At 39.8% G+C, this 23853-nt stretch overlaps 1 protein-coding gene across 1 annotated transcript in view; it reads right to left on the bottom strand.

The window, feature by feature from the left end:
- Positions 1 to 23853, bottom strand: part of LOC126297537 (early endosome antigen 1-like) — a 182740-nt gene that overhangs the window by 80050 nt on the left and 78837 nt on the right. Inside the window, exon 5 of the mRNA XM_049988450.1 lies at positions 2792 to 3008. Within this exon, the coding sequence (XP_049844407.1) occupies positions 2792 to 3008 (217 nt within the window). The remainder of the gene's footprint in view (positions 1 to 2791; positions 3009 to 23853) is intronic.

Here is a 23853-nt window from a genome sequence, read left to right on the forward strand (position 1 = left end):
ACACACGCGAGACAGATGGGGGGAGAGGGGGATAGAAGGAGAGGGAGGGAAAGGGAGAGGGAGAGAGAGGAGTGGGTATTCATGCTGGCACACATGGACAGAAATTCATTCATGCATGCAGACACACAAAGACAAGAAATTTGTGCATGCACAGATATGCTTGGACCCCAACCGAATGCAACCCCCCCCCTCCCCCCTCTATCCTGGCCCCATTCATGTGTTTTTTAACATTGGCATGTTCAATAAGAGCAGAACTACTAAAGCAAGATGATGTTCTGAATGTTACTTCAAAACTATAAAACTTATTATATAATATACAGGATAAATTAAACACCTAAAACTTGCACAGCAGATATTTCGATAAACGAACACACCGATATGTGGAGTCCACAGATTTGGAATGGTAGGCAGTTGATCAACCTACGCTGCCATACATTGAGTGATATGACGTTCAAATATGTATATACTACTGACAGTGCCACAGTCAAAGTAGATTAAATTAGAATGCCAATGGTGTTTTTTTTGCATGAGTTTAGTGCAAGTAGTTTATGTGACATCTTAGTCTGGACACTGTAAACACAGACAGTTGACTGTACCATGTTCTAGCATAAATGAATGTGACTTTCTCGAGTGCATACAAGCAGCCCTACACAGATGTTAAGGTCTCCAGATATGTCGTTTTGTCTAAAACAAACAAAAGACAAACAAAGGTTTCTGTAAGGTTTGACATGTAAACAAGCAATGTAGCCTTGAAGCCTGTACTCAAAATGATCACGATCAGCATCAATACAAGCTTGCAGTCTACCATACAATGGTTGCAGCACACATTCTAACATTTCACCAAAAACTGTAGAGCAGGAAGTAGTAAATACACTGTTTCATATTATCTGTAATTGTTTGAAGAGGGTGATGTCTCTGGGGCTATCTTTTGGCATACACAGACTATCTTACGGCATACGCAGTTCACAAACAAATGGCATATTTCCTACATTCACCATAAACCATGAGCATGTTCGCTTTGCATTGGCAGATACCATCTACGAAGCACACCCTACTACATCCACATCACACAATAAGGTGACAGGACCCTTGCAATGCAATCACAGTGTACACACAACACTATGTAAACACACCTAATATTGTCACCTAGCATCTAAGCAATAGGATGGAACACACAGCTGTCAGTGTTTACAATGTCACAATATGATAACCTATAAATTACTTGCACTAGCTTCCTGCAACAAACACCACTGACATTCTCATCATCCTCATTTATGCTGCTTTAAGGGTTTTACTGTCAATAGGCACTGTCTCATTTCAAAATTTGCGTCTGTTATAAACCAACTGCATGCCTATAATTCAATTCTGTGAAAACTGTGTATCAGTAGTGCCTTCCACGTTTGAAATATCTGCGGTGCAAGTGATAGGTGATTCACCCTGTATTCCAATACACAGCACACGATCAAAAGTATCCAGACACCCCTATGTAATGCAGCACTGACAACCAGATGTATATGAGACGTGGACCTGCCAGTATAAAAGGAGGCAGGGAGTACTGTGTTGTCAGCAGAGAAACAGTAACAGGAGAATGGGTCAGTCAGGAGAGCTCAGTGACTTCAAACATAGACTACTCATGGGATGTGAGTAACCCTTCTAAAGATGCCCGAGTTGACTGTTGGTAAAGTGATGGTGACATGGAAGTGTGAAAGAACAACCACAGCTAAACCAAGATTAGATAAACTTCATGTAATGACAGAAAGGGACCATTGAGTATTGCAAACGGTGGTTGCACAAAACCACACAATATCAGTGAAAGGAATCAGTCTTGAGTTCTAAAGTGCTATTGTGAGTCAACCAAGTCCAAAGCCAATACAAAGGCACTTAAAAAGAATGGGGTATAAGGGTCGAGCAGCTCCTTATAAACCACACATTTCTCTAGTCAATGCTAAGTGATGCTTGACGTGATCTAAAGAGTGATGCAATTAGACAGCAGACGGCTAGAAACCAGTGATTTGGAGTGATTAATCACGCTATACCCTGTGGCTATCTGACGGAAGGGTTTGGTTTTGCCGACTGCCTGGAGAATGTTACCTTCCAGTATGTGTAGTGCAAATAGTGAAGTTGAGGGAGGTGATGTTATGGTACGTGAGTGTTTCAATGAGTAGTGTGTGGTCCCCTTATTGTGCTTTAAAAAATGCTAAATATCGAAAGATATGAACACATTTTACAGCACTGTGCATTGCCCATAGTAGAGGAACAGTCCAGAGACAATGGTTGTTTACGTCAATATGACAATGAGCCTTGTCATAAAGCAGCATCTGTGAGGCTATAATTTGTGGACAATAACATTCCTGAAATGGGCTCGCCTGTCCCAAGTCCTGATCTGAATGCAATGAAATGTCTTTGGAATGAGTCAGAATGTTCACTTCACTCCAGATCCCAGTACGTCCTACATCACTACCTCCTCTGGTTTTTGCTCATGAGGAATAATGTGTTGCCAATCCTCCATAGACATTCAGACACATCATTGAATGTGACTTCACCAGAGTTCAAGCCATCATAAAGGTGAAGGGTGGTTACACCCCATATTAATGTCCATTAATGTGTGTCCAGATACTTTTCATCAGATAGTGTACATTGTAAATGCAGTTACTAGCTTCAAAAATTACTGATTCTTACTAATGGATGGAAATGACAGTGCACAGCTTGTAATACAAGATGTTTAAGTTAGCTGTAAATAAGATATTCCCTAATGACAAACCTTTACACTGGTACTTAGAATAAGAATTACCTGTGTGCCAACTGTGCTTCAAGAACTTTGAGCCTCTCTCTCAGTGTAACCTGGTTGCTTTCTAATTCATCTGATGCAGCTTTAAGTGAAGCATTCATTTTTGCCAAATGAGCTGCTTTCTGTTCCAACTGTTCCTTTTCCGTCTCCAACCATGACTTGCTTTTCAAAGTTTCAATTAATTTTTCTTTCAATTCAGCAGGATCATTCATGTTCACCACTGTAACAAGACACACATTAACAGAATGTCAGTACTTGTCAACACCTTTCCTGTAATCATACACACATACAACAAAAATAAATATAAGAATGTGTTACTTTCACAGTAAGTGTTGAATATTCTTACTGAAGAGAGTACAGGTGAAATCAAGGAAAAATCCTATGAACATGTCTGGAAACAAACAGCTTGTGAGATATAGGCTATTTCTTGTTCCAAGAATGTTTAGTATCCAGTGGGTCACTGTCTTCCTGTTGATGTTTATTGCTCCTTTCGTCTTGGCTGTGTTCATGTATTTATTCTAGTAAGTGTGGCATCAACATCAGTCATTGCATTAAAACTGCTTTCTACTTTACCCATTCCATATGTGTGGTACTGAGCACTGAAGTTCTGCAGTTCACAAACAAAAATTTATTTACAGAAATGACAGTATGCACAAAAGATTAGAATACTATGTTACCATGATAACATACTCCAGATGCAAATACTCAACCAGTCATTAGCCCACAACATTGAGTTCCCTTTAGCATCAGAATGCGACCAGGAATTGTGGGTGACATTTGTAGTGCTATTTATCAAAAATTTCTGAGTGACAAATTATCCTCATTAATGACAGCACACTAAATATGAGATACTGCTTTTATTGAATATATTAAGTGTTATAACATTATATTTAACAATGTTGTTGAGACAGAAAAACAAATGTTAGACAGTAAATTAATTTTAAGTTATTTTTGGCTAATTATTAACTAATAAAAATCCTCTTTGCTTTAAAATAACATTTCCAAATTGCTACTGACATGACACTAAATGTTTTATGAGGAGCATGCAATAAATGAATTTGGGATACCCTATATGTCTGATCTACATATCCTTTGATCCCACTTAATCTTTAGCAGGCCATTACTCAAGTAACGGAGTACCTCCTAGCTCAGTGAAGCAGAAAAATTGTAGGTGGGGATCAACCCCCCCCCCCCCACCACACACACACACACACACACACACACACACACACACACACACACACACACACGTTTGCTTGTGCACACTACTTGAAACTCCAGAGTTACTCATCAGTTAACCAGATCTACTGATCAGCTCTAAAACAAAACCACACTTCAACAAAGGGTCACTTCTTCTTTTCCAGTCTTGTATAGAATGTGTGGCAAACTTGATGCCGCTCAGATACAAAATTTTATTGTAAAATATAGAATTCTTTTGAATAATTGAATTGCTTTCCAGCAAGGGAAGAATACTGCAGATGACATAAATAACTTTGATGGGATGCTTGCTGCTGTATCCTGCTACTAATGTGTGTGAGTGCGTTGAGTGTTGTATTGTCACATGTGTGTTTGAATCACCCACCTACTATTCTGAGTCACGTGGAGTCCTGAGAGGCTATTCCATTATTGTTCACAGGTTATGACTACAGAAATATTTGTGTAATCTGGATTGGTTTTGTGTATTACATAGTAACTAAACAACTAGCCAAGAGTTTGGAACAGTTTCCACATGTACAGTCTTTAAGTGCCATTTGATCATGTTTATTTAGTATGGATACTATGCTACTGGCTTGGCTTGAACAGCTTACTTTGGCTGTTACCATTTTGCTGGCTTCCATTAACAGGCAGGGAACTGTTCCACTGCTCCATACACCCAATTTTTCTCCATATGATGATTCAGCTGAAGACTAGGAAGCTCACAAAAAATACTCACACAGCATTTTTTGGCTTTTGGTGTGACACAACTGAATTTGTGCAAAGTCTCCTTTCTCTTGTGGATTCCACCTAAGGTGTATCAATTACTGTGTCAGCTTGCCCTCTTACAAGAACTGGCAGCTCTTACCTTTGATGACATGAGAAGTTTATTGTGTAACTACTACTGCAAACAAAGGCATCTCAGAGTGGTGCGAGTTGAATTCTGCTGATGCTGCAAGAAATCAAAGCACTCATACAGGGTCTCGACAGCTGAACTTCGTGGCCTTAGCCGTAAGTGTCAATTCGTTACTAATGCCCATGCAGACACTGTGGTGTGTGACACAATTACCTGTTTCATTCCGGAAAAGGAAGTGCGCCAGAAGGCTTTACTCTGCGAAAACCACCTGTTGGCAGAATCTCTGCAAAGAGCACAATTTTTTCAAGTTTCTCGGTCATGGGTGACCAAATTGAAGCATGGGGCAACATAGCAGTAGTGTCATAAAATGTGCCCACTAGCAGGACAGAAAGTTTACGCGAGGAAGAGCCAATAGCAGTGGCAAACATGTGGGCCCAGTGCCGAGCAGATCAAGGCTGGCAACAGTAGCCACAACTGCCACAGTGCCGGCATCGGCATTCTCTGTTTCCACCTTGTCCTTTCTGTTTTGTCCAGCACCAACATTTGACATGCTCTAAGCACTGGGCTACTTGTAATGCTTCCCAGAAGGAAGACCACATTTCTTCCTTGTGCTGTTCACCGAGGATTGCTCAGGATATAGACATGAACATAAACTGTGTGATTCCAATGCTTGTGACTTCTTCTGCAAGTTAAATCTTTTTCACCATGTGCTCTGGCTACATGTCAACACTGCTACTGCAGTGATGTTACTAAATTCTCAAACCATTGTGAGTTAAGGCTTGCTACCATTGACACTGCCCACGTGGAAGCTGGTCAGTTATAACAAACACAACATTGTGCTGTTAGGACAAGTTACAGCAGCTGCCTGTTACAAGTCAGTGGTTCATTCCATTACATTTTCAGTGGCTGTGGATGCCAGTGTTGAGAACTTGTTTGGGATGGATGCATTTCAGGCATTTGGATATTCTATCAACTCAGTTCTCCTTGTGTCTGATCAGGTACTGTATTCTCAACTGGAAATACTGTGTGAGGAGTTTTTGGAATATTTTTCGGAAGGTATAGGGGGTGCTACAAATTTTTCTGCTCATATTTCTTTGAAATCTGTGGCTCAGCCTCATTTTTGTTGTGTGCATTCTATTCCTGTCACCCTGAAAGATCAAGTGAAAGCAGAATTCGACAGACTTTAGTCTCTAGGGGTGGTGCAACCTGTTATGGCTAGCAAATGGTAATCTCTGCAAGTCGTAGTTTGGAAGTTGTTGGGAACACATCGCCTCTGTGGCGACTTCAGTACTACTGTCAATGTGCAATCGTCATGGATATGTACCCTCCCCCACACAAGAAGGAACTGTTGGCGGAAATATCGTGTGGCCATTACTCCTCTAAATTTAATTTGTCTGAAATGTATCTGCAGGTTCCTGTGGGCAAAGAGTCCTGGCGAGTTCTGGTTCTGAAAAATTCTTTTGGCCTCTGTAAATAATTTGCACTTTCCTTTGGGTGTGGCTAGCACTCCTGCTGCTTTCCAACAATTTTTAGAGCAACTGACTATGCTTGTCCAGGTTGCATTAATTACATGGTTGATACTGTTGTCATCGGCTCCTCCACGGCCAATCACTTGAAAAATTTACACACTTTGTTTTCTGTCTTACAGTCCGCAGGCTTGCAGTAAAACCTCCTGAAATCTCAGTTTTTTTTAACCTTCTACTGTTTATTTGGGGTTCGAGGTCTTATTGGATAGGGTTTGCCCTCTGCCACATCCATCTCCGCTGTTGTGTCTATTCCTCACCCCTCACCCATGAAGGAGTTTTGGGCCTTCCCAGTGAATACAGACTACTACCATGTATTCCTAGTGGGGGTGGACACATTGGTCCACTCATTGCATGCCTTGTTACACAAGAATGTACCTTTCTGCTGGAGCCTGGATTGTGACTGTGCTTTTCAAATGTTTAAATCCCAACTACTCTCAGCCTGTTGTTCAGCTATGGCCTCTCCGGACCAGCATATAGTTTTGGTAACTGACATCTCACAGTATGTCCTCGGCATGATCCTAGTGCACTGATATGCTAACGGCTCTGAATGACCTGCTGCTTTTGTCTCTAAATCTCTCACTCTGGCCCAAAAACATTACTCTCAGGTGGAAAAAGAGGCTCTCGCTGTAGTCTATGATCTCCAGTTTTTTTTTTTTTTTTTATATGGCTTTAAGTTTCGCCTTGTTACTGACAGTAAACCCTTGGTTTCCTTGTTAAATCCTCACACTTCCTTTCTTAACAAGGGCAGCACCACGATAATAATAAAACAGGATGAATACAAGGAAAAAACCTTAAAATTTCTGGAAGACAACAACATGAGCAATCTAACCAGTGACCCAACACAAAGATACCAGAAAAACACCATAACACTCCTAAAAAATCTCTCTGACATATTCACAAATCAGAAATCAAAATGGTTGAAACAAAAGAACCCCCAAGCACCCACACTGAACAGCCTACTAAAGCTCCACAAAGGTTGGCATTCCGATACGCCCCATAGTCAATTTCAGAAGTGCACCCACATACCACTTAGGCAGAGAAATGCACACATACTTACAAAAACATTACATATACACAAATAACAGATGCATACACAACACTGAAGAGCTGACAACAAATCAAAGACATCAACATACCCACAACTGCCTCACTCACATCATTTGACATCACATCCATGTACACCAATATCCCCAATCCAGAAACCATCAACATCATTAAACAACAATTAGAAGAACAAGGCAAAATTCCCAAACTCCATATAAAAGAAATAGCTAGCATTCTACAACTAATCACAGAGCAAAACTATTTCTCATTTGACAATCAGTTCTACTCACAAGAAGACGGGTTTCCAATGGGGTCACCAGTCAGCGGACTCCTAGCCAACAATTTTCTCAATCACATTCAAAATAAAATATTTGAAACAGTAGTAAGACCCAAACAACATCGGATAATATACTGGTACCATTATGTAGATGACATCATATGCGTTGTAGATGAAACGCCAAGTCGCATCCAACAATTCAACAGTGATACAAACAAAGTACACTCAAAAACAAAATTCACCATAGAAACAGAACACGACAAAAGGTTAAACTTCCTTGACCTCACAATACACAGACACAACAACAAACACCAATTCTCTATATTCAGGAAAGTGACCACCACCAGCACAGCCATTCACAAAGATTCTAATCATCCGATTACACACAAACTAGCTGGCTTCCAATATATGTTACACAGACTGAACAAAACCCCACTCACTGAAAACAACTACAAGAATGAATTACAGGCATTCAGACAAATAGCAGTAGAGAATGGATATGACAAACACTATAGATAAACTGGACCACAAAATAAAAAAGGACACCCAACACACGAAAACAAAAGCCTCCTCATCAAACACACAGAACCTAAATATGAGCACACGTGAACAAGAAACACCCACAATGACAAACAAGTGATTCATCCTCACCTACAACAATAAAGCAGTCCACAGAATAGGCAACATATTCAAAAAACAAGAGGTAAAAATAGCCAACAGGACAGACAACTCACCACAGAGAAAACTGAGGACGACCAACACAAGCACAGAAAAACACAACACATCTGTTACTTACCAACTAACATGTCAAGACTGCAAATCAGTTTATATAGGGCAGACAAGCAGAAACTTTAATATCAGATACACAGAACACAGAAGAGCATTAAAAAGTAACAGCTGTCATTCCACATTTGCTGAACACCTCATGGACAAGAAACATAACCCAACAAACATCAATACTGATTTGAAAATTCTCAAATGCAACCCCCCCCCCCCCCACATAAAACTAATAACGGAAGAAAATTATCAGATAGAAAAAGCCATAGTGGAAGAAAAACAAGTGATAAATGAATACACAGCTCTCTGCAATGGTACTCTGTTCTCTGCCCTCAAAGAATTATTAAACAAGACCAACCTATAGAGCTCTGACCCCCACACACAGTGACAATGACAACTGAATATATAGTGTTTGACAGTGATGAAGATGAGGAAACATTATGTAAACACACACACACACACACACACACACACACACACAGAGAGAGAGAGAGAATTAATTAATTTCAGGCGTAGTAATGACAATTTTCAAATCATAATTTTGGCTTAAACAATTTATCTACTTTAAGGTGTAAGTGGTTGCAGATGACAAACTGTGGAACAAAACAGTCACTGTAGAAAAATGACACACTGGAAAAACCACACTATGTGGTAAAAAAGTATGAATTCATAATTTGTGTGTTTTTCAAATATCTGTAATTATGATTTGAAAACTAATAGTTACATGTATACAAACAGTAAAGAACATTCTTTATCTTTAACAGATGAAAAATAAAAGCCCACTGAAGATGCTGCAACTGCAGTGAAACATGTTTGGGTTAAAAAACAAAACTGTGTTTTGCTAAATGTGGACCCTATCCAAAAGCATATCTACTGTTAAAGCAAATACGGAAAAAAGAGCTTCAACCCCAAGACGATTTATTTGTAAATATGGCTACACGCTGAACATTTATAAGACATGAATTAGTAATTCCTATCCACCACCTATCATACATTACAATAATGGAAATTATTCTATGGAATAGTAGTAGTTCTCAAGGAGAAATTTGTTCAGTGTGTTTTCAAATTTTACTTTGCTGTCAATCACACATTTTATATTACTGGGTGAGTTATAAAAATTTTAGCTGCAGCTTTGTGCAATCCTTTTTGTGCTAAAGACAACCTTAATGTGGAGTGATGAATGTCATATTTTCCATCTGGTATTGTAAATTATGTACACCATTGCTCCTTTTGAATTGTAGAAAGTTCATGAGGTAATAAATATAATGTGAACCAGTAGTCAGAAGGCCCAAAACGTTGAACAGATGCCTACAAGACGATAGTGAGTGAGCACCACATATAATGAAGACTTTCTTTCTTAATGATGAGTTGCCCCAAAACACTATTCCGCATTACTGAATGAAAATATACAAAATAAGTAAACTTAGTGATATGTCTCACACCAATATTTGCAATGACTCTAAATGCAAAAGTGGCTGAACTAAGTTGTTTTAGGAGTTACAAAATGTACTATTTCCAGTTCAAATTCTCATCAATATGGACACCTAAGAAGTTTCCACGCTATTTATTATTTCCTCACTATGTGTTGCCCTTATCATTAGTGTAGTAGCTCTAGATGTGCAAAACAGAACATGTGGTGTCTTTTTTAAGTTGAGGGCAAGACCATTCACAGAAAACCAGTCAATTTCTTCTGCTTCTGTATGTATACTTGGACTGATTACAGTAATAGTGTCACCTGTAAAAAGAATTGATTCTGCTTGTTGTATATTAGATGCAAGGTTGTTTACATACTGGGTGTCCATATTTAAAGTTCCAGTTTCAAAACACAGTAGAAAGAGAACCACTGCTCAGAATGAAGTAAAATTTGAGCAGCATATTATTGATGTAGCAGGGAAACGTCAAGGAACAAAACAGTAATGACAATTTTACCAATAGATGATGATGTAAGCTTCTTAAAATAAATGGAGTCAGCTACAAATGAGAGATGAATCGAAATATGATTACTATGGTTTGAATTGTGCATTATACCATCTGTATTCTTCAGTGTGCATGACTGCACAAATTCAGCAGTCAACGGTTGTGCCACTGTCAGTTAGGTAAGCCCATCCACAGCATCAAAGTCACACCACATTGGATGGGAAAAATTGTGGCACTGTTAGTTAGGTAAGCCCATCCACCACGGCAAGGTCGTACCACATCGGATGGGAAAGATCAGTTTTTAATTTTCCTGGCACCACACAATGCATCAAAAGCAAAATGAGGTCAGTTTCTAACTGTCATGAGACTGGTGGAAGACATGTTCAATACCTGTCCGCAGCTTTGTACTAGAAATTCAATTTAAGAAATGGCATGTTCCACAACAGATCAGAGTGTGTCAGGGTTCACATTCAGGATGAATTGCCAGTGTATGCCTTCAATTCAGCTACATTTGTAATAACTGGAGCACTGAACACATCATTTTTCTGGTAACCCCACAGCTGCAAGACACACATATTAAGATCAGGTGATCTGGACGGGCAGTGTAGGGAAATGATGGGTGATAATTCTAGCATTCTGGAATACCCCTGCAGCTGTCATTTCACTGGCTGCACAATGTCTTCCATAAAACTGATCCTACCCAGACATGCATGATGTTGAAGGCTTGGAATGATGTTGGTGCAAAAAAGGCTCTCATAGCATTCACCAGTGATGGTACAGGTAACAGGACTTGCAAGACTCATCTCCTCGAAAAAATACAGCCCTATGATAAATGAAGGCATCAACCTGCACCACACAGTTACCTTTAAAGAATGAAGTGGTACTGGTTGTTGTGCATGAAGATTCCCTGTTGCTCATATTATGGAATTCTGCATATTAACATGTCCTTGGAGATGGAAATGAGCTTTGTCTGTCCACAGAATGTTGCATGCCCACTCATTGCTCACTTTCATGCAAGAAAGAAATTCCAGAGCAAACATTTGCCTTGCTGGCACCTCAACAGGATGCAACTCCTGAACATGGGTCAATTTGGATAGCAACGCAGGTTTTTTCATAGGATTTTGTGCACTATGCTTGCAGGCAAGTCCACTCTTCGGGCAATTCCCTGTACACTGCATGTTTGCACACCACTGCTCGACCCCCCGCCCCCCCCCCCTCCTGCAACACTGTGGACACATCTTGAACAGAGGTCAGATCAACTGCTTTCCTCTCTCAACACATTGCACTTCAGAAGTACCTGTCTTTTTGAATTTTGTAATCATTTCCTCCGAATCCATAGCAGACATTAAACCAACGACTTCTTTTCATACCCACAAGTGTCCAGAACTTCAGCAGCATACGATCCTTCACGTACTCAGTCATGCTGGGCATCTTGATGCAAACAGGGACAGCCATGTGCTGCACAGTTGTTGATGTGGATATTCTGATGCTCCCAGTGCCATCTATTGGCCAAATTCATTCTCTCTCTCTCTCTCTCTCTCTCTCTCTCTCTCTCTCTCTCTCTCTCTCTCTCCCCCCTCCCCCTCCATAACACCTCCCCTCGCGTCAGTAATATGCTGTTTAAATTTGACGTCATTCTGAGCAGTGGTCTCTTTCTACAGTGTTTTGAAACTGGAACTTTTATTATGGACACCCTGTATATGGGGAACAATAGTGGACCTAAGATTGAGCCTTGGGGACCCCCATGCATGATTTCTCCCCAGGCACAATAATTTCCACAGATTACATTGGCTGAATTATGAAATACAACTTTCTGATTTCTTTTGGTTACATATGACATTATCCACTGGTTGGCTGTACCATCAATCCCATAATCCAGGAGAATACAGTGACTGGTTGGTTGGTTATTTGTTTGGTTGATTGATTTGGGGGGAGGAGACCAAACAGCAAGGTCATTGGTCCCATCAGATTAGGGAAGGATGAGGAGGGAAGTTGGCCGTGCCCTTTTAAAGGAACCATCCTAGCATTCGTATGAAGCAACTTAGGGAAATCACGGAAAACCTACATCAGAATGACTGGACGTGGGTTTGTCATTTGTCCTTCTGAATCGGAGTCTAGTGTGCTAACCAATGCACCAGCTCAGTGAGAATACTGTGATTCACACAGCCAAATGCCATACATAGGTTGCAGAAAATAACACCTGGCACTATTTCATTATTTACTGATTGTAAAATTTGGTGAGTGACCACATAAATGACATTCTTAGTAGAGCAACTCTTCTGAAAAACAAACTGTGAGTTGCTGAGGATATTGTTGGTCAGGTAAGATATTAGTTTAGACTACAAAACTTTCTCAAAAATTTTGGATAATGATGTGGACAGTAAAACAGATTGGTAATTACTGACACCTATCCAATCACCTTTATTAAAGAGGGGTTTGACAATGGCATATTTTAGTCTTTCTGTACAAACGCTTTGAGTATGTGATGCAGTACATATTTCAGGTAAGACAGGGGTTATTATATGGGAACAAATCTTTAGTGCTTTATTGGAAACACCACCAAAACCAGATGTGCTTTTATGTTTAACTGGATATATAATTTTCTTAATTTTGAAAGGAGAAGTTGGAGATACATTAGTATGATTGAATTTTATGAGAGTTGCTTTTTCAACATGCTGCTTTGATTTTTCTCTTGAATTGTTTGTCCTTATGCTTTCTACTACATTTAAGAAACGATTATTAAATATATCTGCTACCTGTGACTCATCACTTATAACTCTTTCATTCGGTTCAGATGTAACTTTATCCCGTTCTGCAGCTAGTTGTTCTGTCTCTCATTTTAGTACATTCCATACAGCCTGAAATCTGTTGCCAGAATTACCGATTTCTGATATTATGTGCAAGTTCTTTGATTTTTAATAACTTTTATTAGTAATTTTGAGTATATTTTGCAGTGTACAATTTTTACTTAGTCTTGCTAACAGATACATTTCCCTTTTCCTTTCACATACTTTAATCCCTGTGGTTTCCCATGGTCTTTTACATAACTCTTTACTGTCCTTTCTGTTTAGCTTAGGCAGAAAGCTATGTTCAAATAATGATATGAATTTCTCATGGAATAGATTAAATATGTTTGCAATTTGTTCATTATAACTGTCATCCTGGGTCATCTCTTGTAAATTAATTTTAAAAACATTTGTCCTGGCATCATTACTTATTCTAACTCATTTCCACTTAGGAGTATCCACACTGCAAAGCACAATCTTATTTATCCTAATTGCGCATCATGACCAGAGAGAGCATATGTCACTGTGTACACAGTTATTGTTTGCTTTGAGTGTCACCAAAGAAAACATTATCAATTAAGGTCCTACTGTCTTTATCCACACGTGTAGGAAAGTCAAGTACTGAGGCTAAACTTTAGGCTCAAATAATGCTTCCAGATATAAAAAAAAATATTAGAAATCTCCAAATAAACAAGATTAATATGGAACTGGTATGTCTTTGTCTTAGAGCCAGGATATGCTACAGTTCTAGAAGCTTATAAACAACATTCTATATGTAGACAAGACTGCTCGTTTATTTTTGCCAGACTGGTATTGGGCCATTTGCCCATTTCCGGAACTCATACAATTTATTTTTGTGTCCCCAGAGTTTTTGGAGATTTTAAATTAATTAAAGTAAAAGTAAAATTTACTTTAAGTGAAGTTGAAGGCAATATGGATGTGGTGCCCATGGAAACCACTCTGCTACAGGCCCCAACAGCAGCACATCAACAGGGGTCACAGACCTGTCATTAAAACACTCAATGTTCACTGGCCACTTCACTACATGGTTCTCACTTCTGTTGCATAGATGGATCATCTTATGATGGGCTACACACTACACTGACTTTATGGATACATCAGAGAATGTAACACTTTCCACTGCCGATGAACATCAGCAACTCCATCCAATTACAGGGTGTTTCAAAAATGACCAGTATATTTGAAACGGCAATACAAACTAAATGAGCAGCGATAGAAATACACTGTTTGTTGCAATATGCTTGGGACAACAGTACATTTTCAGGCAGACAAACTTTCGAAATTACAGAAGTTACAATTGTCAACAACAGATGGCGCTGCGGGGTGGGAAACTCTATAGTACAATATTTTCCACATATCCACCATGCGTAGCAATAATATGGCGTAATCTCTGAATGAAATTACCCGAAACCTTTGACAACGTGTCTGGCGGAATGGCTTCACATGCAGATGAGATGTACTGCTTCAGCTGTTCAATTGTTTCTGGATTCTGGCGGTACACCTGGTCTTTCAAGTGTACCCACAGAAAGAAGTCACAGGGGTTCATGTCTGGCGAATAGGGAGGCCAATCCACGCCGCCTCCTGTATGTTTCGGATAGCCAAAGCAATCACACGATCATTGAAATATTCATTCAGGAAATTAAAGACGTCTGCCGTGCAATGTGGCCGGGCACCATCTTGCATAAACCACGAGGTGTTCGCAGTGTCGTCTAAGGCAGTTTGTACCGCCACAAATTCACGAAGAATGTCCAGATAGTGTGATGCAGTAATCGTTTCGGATCTGAAAAATGGGCCAATGATTCCTTTGGAAGAAATGGCGGCCCAGACCAGTACTTTTTGAGGATGCGGGGACGATGGGACTGCAACATGGGGCTTTTCAGTTCCCCATATGCGCCAGTTCTGTTTATTGACGAAGCCGTCCAGGTAAAAATAAGCTTCATCAGTAAACCAAATGCTGCCCACATGCATATCACTGTCATCAATCCTGTGCACTATATCGTTAGCAAATGTCTCTCGTGCAGCAATGGTAGCAGCGCTGAGGGGTGGCCACGTTTGAATTTTGTATGGATAGAGGTGTAAACTCTGGCGCATGAGACGATACGTGGACGTTGGCGTCATTTGGACCGCAGCTGCAACACGGCAAACGGAAACCCGAGGCCGCTGTTACATCACCTGCTGCACTAAATGCGCGTTGCCCTCTGTGGTTGCCATACGCGGTCGCCCTACCTTTCCAGCACGTTCATCCATCACGTTCCCAGTCCGTTGAAATTTTTCAAACAGATCCTTTATTGTATCGCTTTTCGGTCCTTTGGTTACATTAAACCTCCGTTGAAAACTGCGTCTTGTTGCAATAACACTGTGTTCTAGGCGGTGGAATTCCAACACCAGAAAAATCCTCTGTTCTAAGGAATAAACCATGTTGTCCACAGCACACTTGCACGTGTGAACAGCACACGCTTACAGCAGAAAGACGACGTATAGAATGGCACACCCACAGACTGCGTTGTCTTCTATATCTTTCACATCACTTGCAGCGCCATCTGTTGTTGAAAATTGTAACTACTGTAATTTAGAAAGTTTGTCCGCCTGAAAATGTACTGTTGTCCCAAGCGTATTGCAACAAACGATGTATTTCTATCGCTGCTTGTTTAGTTTTTATTGCCGTTTCAGATATACCGGTCATTTTTTGAAACACCCTGTACGTATCAGCACAATTAATATCAATAACTGTGATTCAACAAGTTACTGGTAACAGATTAAGAAACTGACATTGAGGTGTATCTAGTTACAAGATTAGTGTTAAAAACTACTGTAGTTCATTCTTATTAAATTTAAGCCAGTGCACTATTTAGTACACTGCAAATGACCAGCTAGGAGCCGCTCTCTCAAACATATCATATACACACATCAAAAAATGTTTTGCATCACCTCGGTTCCGAGAGTTCTGGAACCTGTACAGAAAACTGGAATAGAGATCAACATAAACATCATTTCTGCCCTTTTTACTGCTCATGAAAACCATACATTGCATGTTGTACCACCATACAGCGAGACCTTTAGAGGTGGTGGTCCAGATTGCTGTACACCCCAGTACCTCTAATACCCAGTAGCACGTCCTCTTGCATTGATGCATGGCTGTATTTGTTGTGGCATACTATCCACATGTTCATCAAGGCACTGTTGATCCAGATTATCCCACTCCTCAATGGAAATTTGGCATAGATCCCTCGGAATGGTTGGTGAATCATATGGACCATAAACAGCCCTTTTCAATCTATCCCACACATGTTCGATAGGGTTCATGTCTGGAGAACATGCTGGCCACTATAGATGAGCAATGTCATTATCCTGAAGGAAGTCATTCACAAGATGTGTGTGATGGGGGCGTGAACTGTCATCCACGTAGACGAATGCCTCCCCAATATGCTGCCAATATGGTTGCACTATCGGCCAGAGGATGCCATTCATGTATCATACAGCTGTTATGTGCTTTCCATTACCACCAGCGGCGTACATCGGATCCAACATATTGCCAACCCAAAACAGCAGGGAACATCCACCTTGCTGCACTCACTGGACTGTGTGTCTAAGGCGTTCAGCTTGACCGGGTTGCTTCCAAACACGTCTCCGACATTTGCCTGTTTGAAGGCATATGTGACACTCAACGGTGAACAGAATGTGATGCCAATCCTGAGCAGTCCATTCGGCATGATGTTGCGCCCATCTGTACTGCGCTGCATGGTGTCGTGGTCGCAAAGATGGACCTCGGCATGGATGTCGGGAGTGAAGTTGCGCATCATGCACCCTATTGTGCACAGTTTGAGTCATAATACGACGTCCTGTGGCTGCATGAAAAGCATTATTCAACATGGTGGCATTACTGATAGGGTTTCCTTCAGCCATAATCCATAGGTAGCGGTCATCCACTGTAGTAGTATCCCTTGGGCAGTTGAGCGAGGCATGTGATCAACAGTTCTTGTCTCTCTGTATCTCCTCCATGTCTGAACAACATCGCTTTGGTTCACTCCGAGACGCCTGGACACTTCCCTTGTTGAGAGCCCTTCCTTGCACAAAGTGACAATGTGAACAAGATTGAAACACGGTATTGACTGTCTAGGCATGTTTGAACTACAGACAACACAAGCTGTGTACCTTCTTCCTGGTGCAATGACTGGAACTGGTTCATTGTCGGACCCCCTCCATCTAATAGGTGCTGCTCATGCATGGTTGTTTACATCTTTGGGTGGGTTTAGTGGTATCTCTGAACAGTCAAAGGGACTGTGTCAGTGATACAATATCCACAGTCAACATCTACCTTCAGGAGTTCTGGAAACCAGGGTGATGCAAAACTTGTTTTGATGTGTGTATATGTAGGCTATAAACTGACTCATTCCATCTAATTTTAGCATGGACATTCAGTACTACTTATATTAGTACGTTTTGCAGCAAATGATGTGGATTCAGAAATTGTGGTGTTCATAGATAAAATAATATACTGTAGAATAAATCAACATAATATTTGAAAATTTTCTGGAGTATTTTCAACACTGCACTGCAACTGGTTATATCAGCAATGGTGAAAATAGGAAGTTTACATTGGATACTCGACTATACAGCTGATTGAAGATGATCTGCTACGTAAGAGAATGAAGGAAAGAGTTAAACATTCTGTCAGCATTTAAATCATCTGATCTGGGCTAATGCTAATCTTTAACAATGACAGAGAAAGGAATGGACCTGATATTGTTAGAGGAACTATCCTAGATTTAAACCTCATGAGATAAAGGAAAAGCATGGGAATTATATATCAGAAGTATTGTTTTTCTGTAATGTAAATACCATGTTTTAACTACTGCATCAGCTTACTTGATGTCCATGTTGACATTTACTCACAAGTTTATTATATGTCCTCTGAACAGAGACATAAGTTTTAACTGAGGCACTGTTACTTCAGACGATGGCACCCTCAAAATCAAACCTCATAATCAAAGAAAGTCTATACCACAGTGTGCACCTGGTCTTCTAAGATGTTCACAGATTCAAAATAGTCTGTGATAATATGTATGGAATACAACAAAACCGAAGCATATACCACCACAAAGGTATGAAGCAGACAGCATGGTGCAGAGGCAGATGATATTTTGCTCAAAGTGGCTTATATTTGGGATGCTGCTGCTCTCAAGGCACCTAACACACTCTTAATATTCAATATACTTTCCAAAACTAAACAAACTCAAAGAAACCTCCATTTTGCCTTCACTATATTTGACCAATTGCATGCATGACTAAATAATAATGTCTCAGGTACTACCTACCATTATGGCATGACATACCTAAAATATTCTCAGTATTCATGACATCTGAGGTCACTATGGAAACCAAGTAGCTGGCATGAGATTACTGTTGACCCCTGTGGTACCACTTACCAAAGGACACTACCCACCAGGAGTGACCTCTGAAAAGACCACATTAGAATCTGGCATATAAGCCAGACCAGGGCCAGTCTGAGCCACTAGTGAAATGCTCTGTGGAGTGCATGACACTTCTGCTACCGGTTTGGGTCAGGTGCTACTATGTGGACTCCGTCATAGGCAGAACTGTGAAATGGTGCACTGGACTTTGTTTCAGAATATACAGTCAGCTTGCACTCTGAGGAGCAGACTGTACGTATCTCATGATCAATAAACCAGACTGCATCCCTGTTATCTCTTAACTCTCATTTGTAAAAGTGGCAGCGACTTGCGTCTCATGAAGCATACAAAACATACCTCTTAACATTTTTTTTTTCAATTAGGCCAGAGTGCGTGTTTTCCAATCATGGCAAACTTATAACCAGTATTAACACAAAATGCACAGGATTACCATGAGCTAATGACATATTACAGGCAATGCAAGTATTAGCAAATATAGCAGGAAGGTCTCTCATGTCACCCATATTAACACATTTTCCATTATTTAATGCACAATGTGAAGAGTGGGATGCTCATCACCAATGACTGCAGTTATATTTTTTGGCTTGTCACATTTTTTTACTCTGATGGAAGAAAGGCCATATTTTTGTCAGGAAACTCCAAATTTTACATCTAACACAAAAAGTAGAGCCATTAGTGAATCCACTGGAAATGAAGTTGTGTAGAATATTTTTTTTAATGATAAGAACCTTTTTTAGTGAAGAAATATATTATCACAGCCATATTAGAAGTCAGCCTGCAGAAATTAAGACTGAATTCCAATTTTAAATGACTGTGCAGGCAGAATTATGAAGACTCCCTAATCAGGGATGTTACTGTGTGTCTTATCCCTGACCTGGAAGTGAGGAACTATGCACTGAGGAACTCCAATTTGCCTCTTAAGCTTGGTGGGGCAAATAAAAGTGGCCCGGATGAGTGTTTACAATTGGGTATGAATGTATGCAAATAACCACAACCTGTGACATGCACATCATGTGTATGTCCACCATGTGGTCTACACCAGTTAAGAGCAAAGTGCAGGTTGTGTCAGTGTGAGTGGAGGAGAGCAGAGGGTAGGATGGTACCCACAGCAGAGCAGCAGGTGTTTGTTGTTGAAAGTTATGTGATAAAAAATCATGGAAATGGTATGGTCAGTTTTTTGCAGTGAAGTTTAATAGTGTCAAAGTGCCAGCAAAAAGTGTCATGTAACACTTAGTCTGAAAATGGCATCAGATAGAATCTGTTTTGAACAAGTTAAAAAACATTTCAAAACGTGCCCACACACAAGTAAATGTGGCTACTTTTCATCAGAAAATGCTTGAGCGTCCTACCAAATCACTCTGCAACTGGCTGCAAGAGATAGGCATATCACATTGATCATGCTGATGAACACTCCAACTGGACTTGCACATCCATCCCTATCGAGTGCCTGTTGTTGTTATATTAAAACCAGCAGATGCTCCTATGTGTCTCCAATTTTGTGAGTGGCTGTTTACTGAGATAACAATGGACATGGATCTCTTCTTTATGTCTGATGAAGCCTGGGTTAACCCAAGAGGTTATGTCAGCTCACACAGTCATAGGTTCTGGGCAGCAGAGAATCTGCATAACTTCCACGAAACACCATTGCATGATCAAAAGGTTGGGGTATGGTGTGCAGTGTCTGCACATGGTGTTATTGGTCCCATCTTATTTCATCAGATGTTGACTTCGACATGTTACATTGTCAAGATTTTGAAACCATTTGTGGAAGATTAATGGAAAAGGAAAAGACATACAGTTAATTCCAGAAGGATAGAGCAACTGCCCATACAGCCAGCTGAACCTTGGAGTACATTTACACAATATTCATGCCTGACAGAGTTGGTAGCAGAGGTCAGTCTGGTCGTTGCCATAGCTGGTCACACAGGTCACCTGATTTGTCAGTATGCAATTACTTTGTGCGGGGAGCGCTCAGGTTTAAGGTGTATCTCAACAACCATCATAGTCTTTACAACTGCAGCAGAACATTTTGGATGAAACTGTATCAACTCCAGCAGTTCAGCTTCGATCTACCTACAGCAACTTGCGGGCCAGAGCCCAAATGTGCCAAGAGATGACTGGTGGTCACTTTCAACATCTGTAATATTCAGGTTAGTACTGTATTACCTTTCCTCTGCTGTGTTCTTTGTACCCTAGAACTCTGTTCTCCAGGTTACTTTTATTTACCCCACCCCATAAAATAATGCAAATAGCTCACACTTACAAAACTACCCACATGGCCCAGGGTTTATGACGGAAAAAGATTTCATGGCTGACAACTCTTTATCGCCAGTAACCCGAGATGTCTCACCACCTCTGGCAGGGACCCACTGTTTCACGGCCCAGGTGACCTCATTAACAACCACACCTGTGGAGGATGGGCCACATCAGTGGCACTGTTGTTGCCAAGCTATATACATAAGTCCCTCTGCCACACATTCAGCATGTGCCCCTATCAGAGCACAACATGCCACAGATGTGGCAAACAGGGATACTTGTGAGAGATATGTTGTAGAAGTTCGAATGCAGATATAACCTATGTCAATGCATCAATTGACTGATAAATCTTGCTTTGGAATATGGAGTTTTGTTAGCCTGCTTTGTTTTTGAGGAGCAGCCTGTATATATTTCTTGCTGTAAATAAATTGGGGTGAGTACTTGCTAACACATGTGTAATTTGCGTTTTACAAAACTCTCAATACAAAAATTTGTAAAAAAAAAAAAATAGAACACCTCTTTATAGGATTCAGTGATGACATTAACTTTTTCCACAGAAACTAACAATCTGACAGTGACATATTCTGTATGAAACTTACAAAAAATGCCTGCAATTGTAATAAGAGACACAGCTGAATTGTAAGAAGATTGAGATGCATGAAACGAATGGTGTAAGGCAGTAACAGAAAACTATCGGTTTTGTTCACTCTTCGGTCTAATAATAATGGAATGAAGGAGGCAATGGGGTAAGTTAAATAATCTACCCCCCAATCCCAGAAAAATCCCTTCCCCCAGAGCTGCTACAAAACTGTGTACTCAATGAACTTCCCAAGTATCATTCCTGCTTCCATATATTCAGAACCACAGCCCTCTGAACTACTACATTCAAACATTAAAATTGAAATAGCTTCTGGTAGAACATAGCCTAAATAGATAGATCTATACACACAGACTTCTATTCATAATGAATTTTAAATTTCACCCTGGTATCATTACAGGTCACTTCCATTAACAGCAAATCCAGCAATTGCTACAGCAGGATCATTATTGTCATTACAAAAAGCAAATTCCATCATGCCATAGTTAAGAACAGTGCAGAGGGGCAAATCAAATTAACAGCTCTGAGTATTGTACAATGCTACTTTGGGATGAGGTAATAGTTAATAAAATTCATTCCAAGCTTATTAACAAATAATTATCTTCACTACACAGTTACACAATGAGTCTATAAACAGTAGCATATTCATCATTATCACAACCAACACATCTGACCTCTTCAATGCAGTGTTAATGTGAAGATCAGAAACTGAGAAACTTCCAGTACACAGATGATTTAAACACACATTGTTAAAAAAGAAATGAATAACCGAGTTCAAAAAATTTAACAAATTTAATGAGAAGTAAAATTTGTATCACTAAGTCCACAATTCTAAATACATAGTTATAGCAAATAAATGTACAGTAGTTTAAAATGAAATGTATTGTATTATGACACACACACACACACACACACACACACACACACACACACACACACACACACACCAAAGAAGCATACATGGTGCTGAATACAGACATCCACTGAGTTCTAATAACACAGTTACAAAATTGATAAAAAGGGGGGCAAGAGCAGTGCAAATTAAAGAAAGCTGTAATACAGTTGACACTTGTACATAAAATAAATTTAAATAAAAGTAGCTGTGGACTTAGATCACCTTCAGGCCACACGCACTGCAATACAATACAATAGTAATAGATATTCAGAGAGAATACTGTAAAAAGAGATGGTAACACAGTTTGAAACATCTGGAATAAAAGCTGCAATAACAACAAAATAAAATGTTATACCCATGATGGCAGCTGCTGGCAGTGGATGGAGCAATATCTGTAAGAACACTGACATCAGCTGCTGAATAAGGCAGCATTACTCACAAATATGTACTGTAAGCCCCAACCACTGCATATGACATTATATCACTGACAACCAATCATGTACTTATTGTTTGAGATATGTTACATTAAATGGTACAGTTAAAATTCACAAGAAAAACAGATAAAAATTAGGACAAAAACTACATACATAATGTGCAAAACAACTTTTTAAAATAAAGAAATGCAATAACAGACATGATTTGATCAGTTTTGTTTGTAGACTGCTCTCCATGGGCATTTGTATGAACTCACTGAAAGTAATCATAGCAAAGATGGCTGTATTGCTGTACTAGTTAACATGGCAGTGGCTTGCCAATACCAATAGTTATGCTCCAGTACGGCCCACCGAAGACACCGTGGTAAAGGACTGAATGCTGAGGAGGTGGCAGCTATCTAATAGCTTGGAAGTTAATCACCATGTTTCAGCTTCAACAGATGACACTAACATAGAAACTGACTGCCATAATCTGGCCTCCAGTGGTCAGAAGAAACAGCTGAACTGATCACGCAAGGTTTGTACACTATGGTCGAGCAATTTGATTATAAAACTTTGACAAGTGCTGGCCTCAAAATCTCACTGTACTGCTTAGCATTACACACAATTTTTCCTATAATATAATAGGGCAATGGCTTTATAAACAAATTCTGTGAGAGATAACATGAAAGTAAGTTCCTCCAGATGTTTAAAAAACAAAACAAAAAATGTAAAATCTTCACCATGTTTGCTGGAGACAGAAACTCATGTAATAAAGGAAGTACATTTAGCATAAATAAAATATGTGTTAGTTACATCAGCAGAAAAGTGAATAACTGTTGTAGAGAACAGTTTGTAAACCATGTAAAAGGAAGCATATTTAGTATATGGGTCATTCCACACTAAGTGGTCTAGAGGTTCACACATGAATATCACAGATTTTGATGAAATTTTGCTTGAACAATCACACATGTTTCCATTGAATATTGGTACAATTTCATGATCATTAATTGACAACTTCTGGAGATACAGTCATCTCTTTGTCCACCATACTGCATCAATCTACAGTGCAC

The sequence above is a fragment of the Schistocerca gregaria genome, chromosome X, assembly GCF_023897955.1.
Source record: "Schistocerca gregaria isolate iqSchGreg1 chromosome X, iqSchGreg1.2, whole genome shotgun sequence".
NCBI classification, from domain to species: domain Eukaryota; kingdom Metazoa; phylum Arthropoda; class Insecta; order Orthoptera; family Acrididae; genus Schistocerca; species Schistocerca gregaria.